The following is a 15,386-nucleotide window of genomic DNA, read 5'->3' on the forward strand; positions in this document are numbered from 1 at the left end:
TTTTATATTCCATGCACAACTACTCCTATCAGCCTCCCCCATCCTCTGTACACCAGATTAAGGGCTCATACCCACGAACATAAAGGCTCCGTGCGGTCAATGCACAGGCACGACCGTCGAGCAGCCGTTTGCGGATCGCAGACCCATTCACTTGAATGGGGTCCGCGATCCGCATCCATCAGTTCGCACTAGTGCATGCACTACTTTTTTGCGGTGCGGAGGCACGGCCAGACACACAACGGAAGCACTCTGTAGTGCTTCTCCGTGGGGTTCCGATCCGTGCCTCAGTTCCGCATCTCCATGATTGCGGACCCATTGAAGAGTGAATGGGTCCGCGATCTGTGGTGCGGGGTGCACACTGCCGATGCCCGTGTATTACGGAGTGGACCCCCTGTATGCGGCCCGCAACACGGCCACGACAGGGCAACGGTCAAGTGCATGACCCTCTAATCAAAGAATATCTTGTATTGCGTTTCTATAGTAACCAGGTGTGAAGAATTTTCCAATAGAGAACACTGATACATTGTATACAACTGTACATCTATTTGCTACAATCTATTGTTCTCTGTTGTTAGCCAGTTCAGTTTAGGAAGAGGCTGATTGTGTTCAATAGGATGACTGAGAGGAAGCGCCAGAAAGTCCTTGCCGAGCCCCCACCTGTCTGTTATTAAAGGGGTGGGCATCAGGGGGGTATTCAGAGTTTGTGCTGCCCGTGGCACATTTAGTGCTTATGCCCCCTATTAGTTCAGATCTAGCTGCTTACTGACTTGAGGGTCTACAGTATCTAAACTAAATGATGTTGACCACCGACATCATCTGTGAGTGGCCCGTATAAAAATGCCTCCATTGCTTATCTGAATGGCCACCTTTTAGGCCCCTTTCACACGAGCAAGTTTTCCGTGCACGCATAGCAGCGCCCGCACTGAATCCTGACCCATTAATTTCCATGGGTCTGTGTGCATGAGGTTTTTATTTTTTTTTCACGCATGAGTTCTGCGTTGCGTGAAAAATGTTCTATGTTCTATGTTCTGCGTTTTTAGAAGTGAATGGGGCTTCAGTGAAAAACGCATCGCATCCGCAAGCAAGTGCGGGTGCGATGCGTTTTTCACTGATTGTTGCTAAGAGATGTTGTTTGTAAACCTTCAGTTTTTTATCACGTGCGTGAAAAACGCATCAAAATGCATCACACCCGCGCGGAAAAAAATGACCAACTGAACGCAATCGCAGACAGAAGTGACTGAACATCCGGACCTAATCCGTCACGATCGTGTGACAGGGGCCTTACTTTGTGACTGCTGCATTTTTTTTTATACTGAGGAGTTTTACTATTTTCATGTCATTGTGTGGATCTTGGGTGGTCGGCCTGCTGTGTGACAGGCAGAGAAATCCTCTATGCTAGTTGGCAATGGCTTCTATACTGGCCTCACATTTCTCCTTAGGGCTCATGCACACGACAGTATTTTGCGTTCAGTATACTGGCCGTTTTTTGAGCTCAGCAAAAAATACTGAAGTGTTTCAGTGTGCATTCCGTTTCAGTATTTCAGTATTTCCGTGCCGTCAAAAGATAGAACATGTCCTATTCTTGTCCGCAAATCACGGTGCTTGGCTCCATTCAAGTCAATGGGTTCGCAAAAAAAACGGAACACATACGGAAATGCATCCGTATGTCCTCCGTATCCGTTCCGTTTTTGCTGAACCATCTATTGAAAATGTTATGCTCAGCCCAATTTTTTCTATGTAATTACTGTATACTGTATATGGCATACGGAAAAACGGAAAGGAAACGGAAACACAACGGAAACAAAAAACGGAACAACGGATCCGTAAAAAACGGACCGCAAAACACTGAAAAAGCAATACTGTCGTGTGCATGAGGCCTCATCTGGCTGCTCTGATGTCTCCTCATCTGGCTGCTCTGATGTCTCCTCATCTGGCTGCTCTGATGTCTCCTTATCACTTACTTTTGTTAACTGCAGCAGCAAGTCAGGGGATTTAACCCTTACACTGCTTTCCTGAAGAGATTATCCGATATCTAAAATATCCCTCCCAATGCCCGGGCCCCTTGTATGGATTGTACTTGCTAGCTCCCCGGCGCCTGCATCTCTCCAGATCCCTGCACGGCCGGCACTGCATCTCAAGGGGGCTCATCCCCCTTCGCGGCCTGCTATTGTCTGCTCCCCCCCGTCACCGGATGTTTTGATCCGAGCGATGATGAGAGGCAGCGGCGGCCGTGCAGGGATCTGGAGCGACGCAGGTGCTGGGGAGCAGGTAAATATAATCCATACAAGGGGCCCAGGCATTGGGGGGATATTTTAGATATTGGATAATTTCTTTAAGGTGAAAGGTTCAATATAAATCATTAGTTTTCTCTATGAAGTGCCCCCTCCTTCCTGATGACCTAGGAATGTGCCTTGTTGTAAATACGGACCTGGTGGGGGTATAAACTACGGTACATTTATTACCGATCCACAGGACTGCTGGACCCCTACCAACTGCGACCGACTGACTTGTACTGCTTGAACATTGATACATTGTAACAAACCAGCCTTGTAAACATAAGAACAGATTCTTCTGAAGGATGCTTCCATTCACTGACGGTAAGCAGAGATTTTGAAGAACTGAAATAGCGGTGGCACATTTTATATCTAAAGCCTCCCTGGTAAATCTGGCTTTTTTTTTCTATTGTCATCTGATAATCCAGAATATTTAGTAATAGAATAGGCAGATATTATGTAATTGCTTTCTATGCGATTTCCTCAGCCGCACACCCTGGTCTTTAGGACCCTGGTCGTATTAACCGTGATCTGATTATGACACTTATAATTGCTGAGGAAGTGAAGATATCTCTTCTCCTTTGACCTAGTGACTGTTCGTTCATCAGTCCCCTGACACAAAGGAACGCAAAACAGACCGAAGAAGAATGAAAAGAAGGGACCCATCCCAGAAAGGGGGCTCCGGACCACAGGTCAAGGCCGACAGCCCCAAGATATCCAAGCCTAAGCTCCGGTGAGTGAGTTTTCACCGTCCTTTCCCATGCGCTGACAGCCCGCCACTATCAGCCACTGACTTGTACTTTGTTCTGTGCCATGGTCTCTGCCGCCTGCATGTGACACAGGAAGAGCAGGAGCCGGGATCCGCTCGGGGGGTGGGCGACGCAGGGAGGGGATTCAGGGGGCAACACTTAGAAGCACACATGCTTTATACACTATAATGGGAATAATGTCACCAAACAGTGCACATATAGTATACCACAATACTGTGCACAAAGCTAATGTCTCCATACCGTACTCCTAAATAACACTGCCATATAGTACACATAACTAATGTGACTATACAGTACTCATAAATAACACTACCTCAAAATTCAAATAATGTCATGATACAGTGTACATATAGTATACTGCTATACTGTCCACCATACTGTACTTATACATAGCCATAATACTGTAAGGAATCTGACTATACAGTAATCATAAATAATGCTGCCATACAGTACAAATGTCAGCATACAATGTACTCCTAAATAATACAGCACACATAACTAATGCTACCATACAGTAGTCATGGATAATGCTGCCATATGGAGCACATAATTAATACCACTATACAGTACTCTTGAATAACACTGCCATACTATAGAAATAATGTCGCCCTTCAGTACACAAATGCCACCAATAATCAGAGACACGAAAGGCAGCTAAATTCCCCCGCTGAACATGGCCAGGCGAGTACTCCCTGTACACAGTATTACCAAACCACCTGAGTGCCCACTGCAAAGAGTGCCAGGTGACTGCCAGCAGAGCGCTCCCTATTAACACCCTTATTGCCCCCATATATAATAGTTCCTGCACAGTATAGCGGTACAATTTTTGGTTGTCTTGGGCAGTAAAGTGGTTAATGGAAGCATCCCTGGTGGTCTAGGGAGATGAAGGGGTTTTAATTTATTTAAATAGATCCCAAATGATTAATTTGGATTCATTGTGTAATATATCTGTATAGGAGTAACACCAGCCACCACAGGAACATTAACCACTTATGGCTTTATAAAGCTCCCATTAAAGTCTATAGAAGCAGTACAAATGGATATGTTTTCAGCGCTGCCCTTGCTGTAATCTATTCCCCCCTAACCCAGCAGAATAAGCAATTCCCTTACAAAGCTTTCGATTGACCCCATCACATGACCCTCATTGTGACATTTCGGGAGACTGTAGACATCTTGGCCTTCATGTCACGTGACTGTCAGATGTTCTTCAAGAAAGGTCTATTTTGGTTTCTTCAGCCGTCCAGGGTTGCATCATGTTCCCATCAGATATTTCCCTGATATAACCTTTGTACCAGATCTCCATGTTCTGACGTCCTGCTGAGCCCGTGCAGCCAAACTGAACAAGTAGAGCTGCAGTGTAAAGCATGGAGGATGGAAAGAGCAGCAGTCCGAGTCTCTGATGAAACAGGTGGCAGTTTTCAGGCTTCCACAGGCCCTGACGGACAATGCAGCTAAGCTGGAGTCACGATCATGCCTGTCGAGTATCATCCATAGCTAGTGACTTCCATGCAATCTTTAGGCCTGCAGCCTGGCCATAGACCCTACAGGGAGATGTCCCGGTGGGCTGATGTCAGGGGGCCACCGGAGCCCCCCTCACAGCCACCGCCCGGATACATGACAATCTCAGACTCTCAGAATTAGGCCTCTTTCACACGGGCGTGTGTGCTCCGTTGCCGAATTGCGGACAGCATTTGCGGATCCGCAATACACGGGCGCCGCTCCGTGGGCATTCCGCATCACGGATGAGGACCCATTCACTTTAATGGGTCCGCAAATCCGGAGATGCGGAATGGTTCGGTATGGAACCCTATGGAAGCACTACGGAGGGCTTCCGTGGGGTTTCGACCCGTACTTCTGTTCTGCAAAAAGATAGGACATGTTTTATCTTTTTGCGGAACGGCCGGATCGCGGACCCATTAAAGTGAATAGGCCCACGATCCGCTGCGGCTGCCCCACGGACTGTGCTCGTGCACTGCGGCCAGCAGCACGGCCCCGGGGCGCACACGCCCGTGTGAAAGAGGCCCCTGGGCGGGTGGCCTCCTGAACTCCGCTGCGTCAGTCCTCAGGGCGGTGATACAGCGGAATACTGCTATGCAGGTGGCAGTATTTGTACTGCACTATGGTATTGTTGGTCTCATCTACTTGTGTTGTCCCACCTTCTGTCAGTTTGGACCGGCCAACAGCACGGGGGCCTCTTTTAGGTTTTTTTCCGGAGCCACTTTGAGTTTCCAGTCCGCCCCTGGCAGCTGCACGTCCCCCATGGCACATAGGTTGATATATCTGACTGCACAGTGCTGTGTAATAATCCTAATATCTGCTCACTTATTTTCCAGCCGTTCTTCTTCTCGGGGGTTGTCCTACCTGAAGTCGTGTGTGATAATCCTCGGCGCCATTTACATATGTGTCCCGTTTATCATTAGACTGTTTCCCGCACTGGTGGGCAAGCTGGTTTACTTGAACATGGGTAAGTACCACACCCAGTAAGTTACACCCTCCAGACACCTGTACTCCGCATACAGCAGCGAGGAGAGCAGCCGCAGGGAGTAGTAAGTAAGCGGGGGCGTCCTCTCCTGCATAACGGAAACGGGACGGATCCGTTATGCAGCCCATAGACTTCTATTATGACGCAATGAATAACGGAAAGCCTCTAAAGGCAGTCTGTCATAGCATTGCGTTATGGTCCGTGGTAACTGAATCCATAACGCAATTCACCTTTACCCAACAAAGGAAGTGTGAACTAATTTCAAAATATGAAATTCTCTCATCTCTAGTTGTGAGGTCCATACAGTGGAAGTGGTGGCTACAGAACCACAGGGCGGCACCAACAGTCGGGACCTGGGCACAGAGCGCACGTCTCATTGTACCGATGACATGTTTATTGTCTTTACAGTAAAAGTTCCGCTGTTCGTGGACCTAAAGAATCCAGGAGAAGTCGTGAACCACACAGTGAACTTCTATCTGACTTCAGAAGAAGGAATAACTCTAGGAATCTGGTGAGTGATGGGGCAGAACATTGCTAGATTACCAGATTATCTATCTATCTATCTATCTATCTATCTATCTGTCTGTCCGTCTGTCTATCATGTATTTATCTCATTTCTATCTGTCCGTCTGTCTGTACATTTGTCTTTATATCCTATCTCTATCTATCTATCAATCATCTATCTATCTACTGCACACCAAGAAGAAAACGTTGTGGAATTCTAGAAATCACAGGACTGACAGACATGTTAATTATATGCAAATGATAAAAAAAAAAGGAAACAAGATATTCCAAACGTCTCGATTTATTCAGCATGGAGTATGAGCGCCATGTGCAGAAATCCACGTTCCTCCACGCCTTGGCTGCTATCAATGAGGTTATTAATGGTTGTCTGAGGAATGTTCTGCCACACTGAATGCACTTGGGCACACAAATCATCAAGATCTGCTGCTGGCGGATCCCTTTGGAGTTCCAGACCAGCAGCATCTCGGATGTGCTTGATGGGAGACAGTCTGGAGACTGCAGCAGGTTTAGGCCATCCTGGGACACTTTGGAGAAATGTCAGTACCACTGGTTCCCCGACCAAATCAATGTAACGCCAAGCTGTTAGTACCCGAAATGAAGACTAAAGGAGTCCGGCTACCGTACCTTAGGCCGCTCCACACCATAATCCTGGGAGTAGGACCAGGGTGACATTTCCTTGTGAAGGCCTCTTCATAGTGTTAACCACATGGTCTCCAGACCAATACCCAACTTTCGTTACATGCAAGACAAAAGAAGGACTCATTTCTGAAGAGGACAGACCTCCATTACCATGTTGTTGGGCACCATGATGGTCTTTAAGAGCGGTGGCATGAGGTGAATGGACCACCTGTATCTGGACGTCTGGCTCGGAGCCCAATGCTGTGCAGATGCCTACTGATGCTTCTGTAGACGCTGTTTGCCGCCCTAGGCTTGGGATGTGATGTCTAATGTGATGTCTAATGTGCAGTACAGAAAGGATCACTACGCGCCATTCATCTAATCAGAGGATCCATCCTGGCAGAGGTTCTCCTCTCTGCACCTCTTGCTGTCATTCCAGTTTGTTGATGTTCTCCCAACCACCAGGACACACAGCATTAACTGCGCTGACATCTCAGCCTAGGCGCGTAGTGATAAACCAAGGCCGCTCAGGATTCTGTCCTCTCAGACAAATGGCGACAACTGGTACAACAATGAACAATCATCCTACACGACTTATAAATGTCCTCCTCTGCAGAGCTCAGAGACGTCTCCTACTCCCCCAATCTGCAAACCCTCGCGGCTTCTTCTTGGTGAGTGTTATCGCTCATATCCATCTCCTCTCTCTTGTAGCTCTCCTCTCTTCCTCTCTGTTGTATCTATCTCTTTTTTGTATCTCTCCCTCTCTCTCGATCTTGTATCTCTCCTCTCTATTTTTTTCCTTTTTCTTTCTTCTTCGCTCTCGCTCTCTCTCTCTCGCGTGCGCGCTCTCTCTCGTATCTCTCCTCTCTTTATCTCTGTTGTATCTCTCTCCTCTCTCTCTATCTTGTATCTCTCTTTCTTTCCCCCTCTCTCTCTCGCTTTCTCCTCTCTCTCTCTCTCTCTCTCTCTCTCTCGCCCCCTTCTCCTCTTTCTATCCTCTCTCCCTCTCTTGATCTTGTATCTCTCCTCTCTTTTTCTCTCTCTCTCTCTCTCATGTATCTCTCTTCTCCTCTCTCTCTCTCTCTCTCTCATGTATCTCTCCTCTCCCTCTATCTTGTATCTCTCTCTCTCTCGCTTTCCCCCTTCTCCTCTTTCTATCCTCTCTCCCTCTCTCGATCTTGTATCTCTCCTCTCTTTCTCTCTCTCTCTCTCTCTCTCTCTCTCTCTCTCTCTCATGTATCTCTCTTCTCCTCTCTCTCTCTCTCTCTCTCTCTCTCTCTCTCAGTATCTCTCCTCTCCCTCTATCTTGTATCTCTCTCTCTCTCTCTCTCTCTTTCCCCCTTCTCCTCTTTCTATCCTCTCTTCCTCTCTCTCGATCTTGTATCTTTCCTCTCTTTTTTTTTTCTTCTTTCTTCTTTTCTTCTTTTCTCTCTCTCTCTCTCTCTCTCTCTCTCTCTCTCTCTCTCTCTCTCGTATCTCTCCTCTCCCTCTATCTTGTATCTCTCTCTCTCTCTCTTTCCCCCTTCCCCTCTTTCTATCCTCTCCCCTCTCTCTCTCTCCTCTCTCTCTCTCATGTATCTCTTCTCTCTCTCTCTCGCTCTTCCCTCTGTATATAGTCACACACTGTATGCATAGCGCCGCCATGTGGCATCAGGAGCCTATAGGCCCTCATACACGGCCACTAGGTATACGTTTATATGAGTGTTACCAGAGGGCTGAGCGGTGATGTCTCTCCCGCGTGACGCTCCCGATTAATCATGCTCTCCCCATCTCTTGTAGGCACACAGTGCCCGCCAGCAGGGGAGAGGAGGCGAAAGGCAAGGACCAGCGCTGGTATGAACGAGCGCTGTCAGACGACAACCCGGTTATAATTTATCTCCATGGTAATGGAGGGACCAGGTGATTACAGACTCGTCCGCGGCGAGAGGAATCTGATTACAGTCCTCTGCGAAATCATATAATGGGCCGACTGTAACAAAGACGCTGATTGCAATCTGTCACAAAAGTGGCGGCATGAGACACGAGCCGCACTGTGCCTCATACCCATCTCATGCGTGTCTGTCCTTAGTGCATAGGGGCCAGAATGAGGATTCATTATACAGATGTGTGGCCCTTCTTCTTAAAGGTGACATTGTAGTAAGAGGAGCTATTAAAGGCTATGGACGCCGTTGTTTATATAGAGTCTAGACCATTGTCCACCAGCTTCTGTAGAGTGTGTGTAAGGCCTTCATCTAGCTGCTGCTGCTCCTGACTGCTCAGTGTTAGCGCTCGCTCCCACGAACCTGTGCTGCCCATTGCCGTATTGCGGACTGCATTTGCGGATCCACAATACATGGGCACCGTTCCGTGGCCATTCCGCATCACTGATGCGGAACAATTTATTTCAATGGGTCCGCAAATCTGGAGATGCGGAACGGAATACTACGGAGTGCTTTCTGGGCTTCCGTTCCGTGCTTCCGCACTGCAAAAAGATAGAACTTGCTCCTATCTTTTTGCAGAACGGAAGGATCGCGGAATGGATCTGCGATCCCCATGCGCCTGCCCCACGGACGGTGCCAGTGCAATGCGATCCGCAATTTGCGGTCCACAGCACAGGCACGGCCGTCACGCGTTCGTGTGACCGAGCCCTTAGAGAGAACAGCAGGGAGAAGGAGAGGGTTGTATCCAGCAGATGAGAGTGTGGACAGGGGAGAAAGTATCTAAGGAAAGCAGATCACACTGGAGAGGAAAGTATTCGCACTGAACATTGGGCAGTGTAGTAGGACCTTAAATGGGTTATGTCTCACTGTAACAGCTTTTGCCAGAAAATATGGCTGGTGACGGTTGACGTTTTAAACAGCAGGTGGCGCTATACAGATACATTTTATTGAATAACTTAATGGCTATTCAAAATTTTTAATTACATGCAATTACAAAAGTGTTGAGATCAAGGTGCTGGTTTGAAAAATGAAGAATATTTTTTTTGTGGTACAACGCCTTTAAGCAGAGCATGTACTGCAGACTCTGGGATGAAGCTGTGCTGGTACATAGGAGCCAGTGAAGACAGCAGCATCCTGGACACACAGATCTCACATCCACAGAGGGAAAAGTCGACTGCAGAATGAAACCACTGACATGTAAAAATAATTTTCCACTTTGCAGGTGTCCATAGCCTTTAATGAAATCTGTAGGATAAAGTAATTATTGGGGGACTGAATTCAGCTTCTCCAAGTGGCTGGTAACAGAGAACAATGGCTTGTATTCATCAAATGTAGAGTGCATGTAAGTGTATTAGATTAGTGTCGACTATTAATACCTATTACTCTTCCTCCAGAGCTGTCGATCATAGAGTGCAGCTCATAAAGGTAAGTGTCCGTTCTTGTATAGGATTTTCCCTGCAGTGTGTGTAAAGGACAATGGGGGGAAGCCGGAGGGTGGGCATTCTATGTGTGTAACCTGTGAAGCCAGTGACAGTGACCACAGGCTCACCCCGCACCAAGGGCTGCGCCCGATCATCTACAGTTACAGCTGCACTGTCCTTGAACGGTTAATGGTATCACAGGCATTGTTATTGGAGCCCTCAGTGGGCACGGATACTGGCATCACTCTAGTTGGTACTGTGTATGGGGGCACTCATAGCGGTGGCTGCATTATGCGCCCCCTGCTGACTATGTGTGGAATCTCTCTTGCAGGTCCTCAGCAGAGCTGGCTTCCATGTGTTGTCTCTGGACTACAGAGGTTTGTCCGGTTATAGGAAGTATTAACCTTCTGCGGAGCTGAAGTTCTAGGTTGATTATTGCACGTTCTGATTTTCCAGGTTACGGTGACTCCACCGGACAGCCCAGCGAGGAGGGCGTCACCGCTGACTCCTTATACTTGTATGAATGGGTGAAGGCTCGGAGCCGAGGAAACCCCGTGTGTCTCTGGGGACATTCCCTCGGGACTGGGTGAGCAGCTTATTAAAGGTCTTAGTCCTATCTGCTTCTGGAAAAGCTTGGTGACAGGGTCGCTATAAGAACTCTCCGAGAGGTTGTCAGATTCCACTGGATCCGTCCACAGCTCCGCACCTCTGTCATTCAGTCCCAGTGGTGGCCATATTGGTTGTCCCTCACCCAGCTTTCCCATACAGGGGTGGGCAACCGGTGGCACTCCAGCTGTCGTAAAAACTACCATTCCCAGCATGCTCCATTTATTTCTGAGAAGAGCAGAGCAAGTATGCATGCTGGGAGTTGTAGTTTCACAACAGCTAGAGTGCCGCAGGTTGCCCACCCCTAGGCTATAGGAGGTGCAGGGGTGGAAACCTCACCGAACCCCCAAGGCCCCTCTGTCACAGGGGCCAGTATCATAAGGGGCACATGACGGGGGCTTCAGGCTCCAAAATCTGTATCAGACCCTCCCCAGCCACCCCATTATAATATTGCTATCCTCTTATACAGGGCCCTTTAAGACCCCCCAATTACCAGGCCCAGGGTGAACGTACTGCAGATGGCTTATATTTCCTGCTCGTCACCCAGCTTTCCCAGGAACGGATGCAATTATTTGTTTTATCACTGTTTTTGTATAATTACAGCATAGCCACAAACGCAGCCCGAAAACTACAAGAAAGAGGTGAGCGGGACAGAAAGACACCAAGCGCAAAAAATAATCCGGTAATCTGGCATCTAACACGGAAATCTCGATAGTCCGGCGCATTTCTGGGCGGAGGAGAATAAGTGACCTCGGGGCTCCAGCCTTTGTTCTTATTCATCTCCTTTCAATAATCCAGAATATTTGATAATCCAGGATCATGACAGATTACATTATAAGTATTGCCGACACTGATACATTGTAACAAACCCACAGCTGCATGGGACTAGGTCAAAATATTTGACAGCCTCTAGAACATGGTATGTTGCACTGAAGTGCCGCTACATTGTCCCATGCAATCCTTTGAATCTACTTTGGCTTTCAAGATCTCTGCTTGCAGTCATTGAAAGTAAGCTTATCCAAAGGTCACTCTGGCCTGTACACACAGGTGCCTCAGTAACAGCGAAAATAACAGTTATTTGCTGAAAATGGAATATCTCTTTCATGTGGCCCTTTCATGTAGAGTATTGTGGGCCCCATGAAAAGTTTGTGCGCCCCTGAGATATCCCAAATGTTCATTTTCAGGTAACCCGGCCGATGCGGTGATACTGGAGGCCCCATACACCAACATCAGAGACGCCGGCGCATTTCACCCCATTGGGAAGGTAAGTGGGACCAGTGCAGGGGGACGGGTAATCCCAGCGGAAAGTTCTCTCCCCGGGACCTTCAGACTCCATGGTGACATTTTGGTCACATTGGGTGAAGGCGACCTCACCCTTAGGGCTCATGCACATGACCTTGTGTATTTTGCAATCCGCAAAAAATACAGATGGCGTCCGTGTGCATTCCCGTGTGAGCTGCCCCCAGTCCTATCCTTGTCTGTAATGTGGAGAATAATAGGACCTGTTCTATTATTTTGCGGAACGGACAAACGGAAACGAAATGCACACGGAGTAACTTAGGTTTTTTTTTTTTGCGGACCCGTTGAAATGAATGAATTACGCAAAAAAAATGGAACGGACTCGGAAAATACATTTGTGTGCATGAGCCCTTGAAGGAAAACACTGTGGTCATGTAGTTGTCACAGGAGCCCTAGTCTCCTTGCTGACAATCTCCGTTGATTTCAATGGTAAATCTAAACTCTCCCTCTTTTTGTTAGATTTATCACATTTTCCCTGGATTTGAATATTTTTTTCTGGAAACCCTGGCACTGGACAATATTGTGTTTCCCAATGACGAGAAGTAAGTATTTCCAATGTCGCAGCTTTAAATAATAATAATAATTATATTCGTTTCCAGGGGAGATGTTAAAGGGCTTGTCCAAGTTAGATTATCCCCTTTTTTTTTTTTTTTTTTTTTTGTAAGAAGGGACCTCCAGCGATCAGCTGTAATCTATGGTAGAATCTGGCAACAAGTGCTAAATTCTTCTGCAGCACCACCACTGGAGAAGTGAAGTATTACACCATGCCTTTTCAAATGAATGCAGTGGTCTGTGCGACACATGGACATGTCGGGTCCTCCGAGAGTAGCTGCTCTAGGCCCCGGCTAATAGATGAGGGCCCTGGGTGGTGAGATTTGGATTCGGCAAGGATGTGAAAGAATTTGATTGTTATCATGCATTTTGCTATTAGGTGTAATGAGGCACTTACTTTTTTATTTTTATTTTTTTAACATACATAGGTTGTAAGAGATTAAAGATAAAAGTAGAAATAGCGCCACTCCGGGCTACAGGCCATTTCTGGTATTGAACATTATCCCCACTTCATTCAGACACAATCTGTGGACTAGGGGGGGGCGCCATTTCTGGAAAAACAATTCCTTTACGTGTAACAGAAATACAATGATAAGCATGCTGCATTTCCTATAGGAAGTATTGAGGGATAAAATACTCACACAGGTAAACATCTCTTGTACCTGCAGTATTAAAAAGCTGAGCAGCCCCCTCCTGATCCTGCATGCAGAAGATGACCACGTGGTTCCATCATCGATGGGGAAAGAGGTAAGCCAAGACGGGTCAGCAGGTGGTCACCCAGCTATGTTTGGGGTTAACATACCCAGTCACATGCCATTAGTCTGCTCCCCCATCGAAGGGTTGGTCTGAAAGTGGACGTTGCCTATGGGCAACACTTAATGACCCCAAACCAAGGAATTGGGATTTATGACCCCAATGTTAGCATTACTTTCAGAAGTTGATAGTGGGCAAAAACTGGGCACGTCTAATACTATTGACCTTGGCTACTGATCTCGCCTTTGAAATAACTCTGATTATGCAAACCCCCCCCAATAGTGAAAGGGGTTGTCCAGGATTGGAAAAAAAAAAACAGGGTTGCTGCCAAAAAATAGTGCCACACCTGTCTACAGGTTCAATGCGGTATTCGTTCAGAACAGATCCGTTTGTATTATCTTTAACATAGCCGAGACGGATCCGTCATGAACACCATTGAAAGCCGACGGGGGACGGATCCGTTTTCTATTGTGCCAAATTGTCAGTGAAAACATTGACTTACATTGTGTGCCAGGCTCAGTTGCAGGCGGCATCCAAAGCGGAATGGAGACTGAACTGATGCATTCTGAGCAGATCCTTTTCCATTCAGAATGCATTAGGGCTTGTGAGAGCCCTGAAGGGATATCGCAAACGGAAACTAAAACGCCAGTGTGAAAGTAGACTAAGCCCCATTTACTCGCATGGAGCTGAGCTGCAGTACCAGGCCCCACCTATGAACAGGAGTGGCGCCATTATTCCTAATTCTGGACAACTTCGCTATTGGTCTGGATGACACAGATTTTCTCTTCCAGCTCCATGAGATTGCAGTAAACTCTCGTCGTCCAAGAGATGTGAAGTTTGTCTTATACCCTCCGGAGTTGGGCTACAGACACAAATATATTTATAAAGACCCCCATCTGGCAGAGACGCTGTGGTATGTGCACAAGGTTGTCCCACACCTGTCTACAGGTTGCATTCACGTCAAGGAGCTAAATTGCAGTCCCACACACTAGACCGCTGTGATGCGTTTTTTTTTTTTTTTTTTTTATAAACCATCCAATCCATATAAACATATAGCTCCGTCCCCATAGCCAGGGGCCCCAGTTTAGCCAGAACACCCCAAAAGTGGCTCTACTGAACGGAACTTCTTCTTAGACCTTGTATGCTCCTGCTCAGTAGAACGGCAGAGGGTCTGGCAGCGATAATACAGATCCCGACGGGCATCTATAATAGGAGCTGGGCCCAGTGATAACCGCCTTTATAACGTGCAGAATCATAATTCTGTAATAACCTTATTTCCTAGGAATTTCCTGAACTCCATCTGATGTCGGCCATTGCCCAGGACCGTGCCACTGAGGAATATTTATCAAGAGTGTTACATTGTTACAGGAGTTTCCTAAGAAAATAAAGAAGTGATACAATGTTGTGCCTTCTCTCCATATATTCAATACTGATCACAAATGAAGGCAGGGGATGCTGGCAGTAGTAGTACAAAATAAAAATAGGTTAAACTGCTTCATAGGAAGTTGGCCTTAAAGGGAACCTGTCACCAGTTTTATGGTGTCCTAAGAAAGGGCAACATAAATAAGTGACTGATTCTCTTAGCAAAATGCTGGGTCACTTTCTTTAATTGACCCGGTCAATCTGCCAACATCTTGTATTGAAAAGCTCCAGCTGATAATGATGAGTCATGAATATTCGTGAGCTTATGACTCTCCGTATGAATCAGCAGCAGGTGGGCAGGGGAGTGGCTATAGCTCTGCATTAAATATACGCTGGACTCAATGACATCACGCTGGACTCAAATCAGCTCATTAGCATGCGGCATCTTTGTGTGTGTATTATGAGGTAACCATCTGTCACACCAGTAAGTGAATACATCTAAGGTACTTTTTAGTAGTTAATGATTGTATATAATTAGTTAGATTATAATCAAATATCCACATGACAGGTTCCCTTTAAACCAACAAGCAGTAGGCCATGATCTTAAGGCCCCTTTCCATGCATTGGACTCTCAGCGCGAGTATGCGGCTGCTCCCGTCCTGACCTCCCAGCCCTGATGGGGTCACATAGCATTATACTGTTTTATGATGCTATGTAACCCTTACAGTTCTGGAATGTATTGGATAACATTGACAGCATTATGTCAGTGTTCTACAATACATTCCAGACCTCTAAGGGTTACATAG

The 15,386-nt window shown here is 46.9% G+C and overlaps 1 protein-coding gene across 1 annotated transcript; it reads left to right on the top strand.

The window, feature by feature from the left end:
* Positions 1-2,863: 2,863 nt before the first annotated feature.
* ABHD12B (abhydrolase domain containing 12B) lies at positions 2,864-14,618 on the top strand. Its single transcript, XM_044272723.1, has 13 exons — positions 2,864-3,006; positions 5,377-5,507; positions 5,934-6,036; positions 8,448-8,567; positions 9,982-10,012; positions 10,340-10,385; positions 10,465-10,594; positions 11,218-11,255; positions 11,799-11,878; positions 12,373-12,455; positions 13,134-13,212; positions 14,010-14,131; positions 14,501-14,618. Exons 1-13 carry the CDS (start codon positions 2,921-2,923, stop codon positions 14,520-14,522), a joined length of 1,071 nt encoding a protein of 356 aa, XP_044128658.1. The 5' UTR covers positions 2,864-2,920; the 3' UTR covers positions 14,523-14,618.
* The last annotated feature ends 768 nt before the right edge of the window (positions 14,619-15,386 follow it).

The sequence above is a fragment of the Bufo gargarizans genome, chromosome 11 (assembly GCF_014858855.1).
Source record: "Bufo gargarizans isolate SCDJY-AF-19 chromosome 11, ASM1485885v1, whole genome shotgun sequence".
Classification (NCBI taxonomy): Eukaryota; Metazoa; Chordata; class Amphibia; order Anura; family Bufonidae; genus Bufo; species Bufo gargarizans.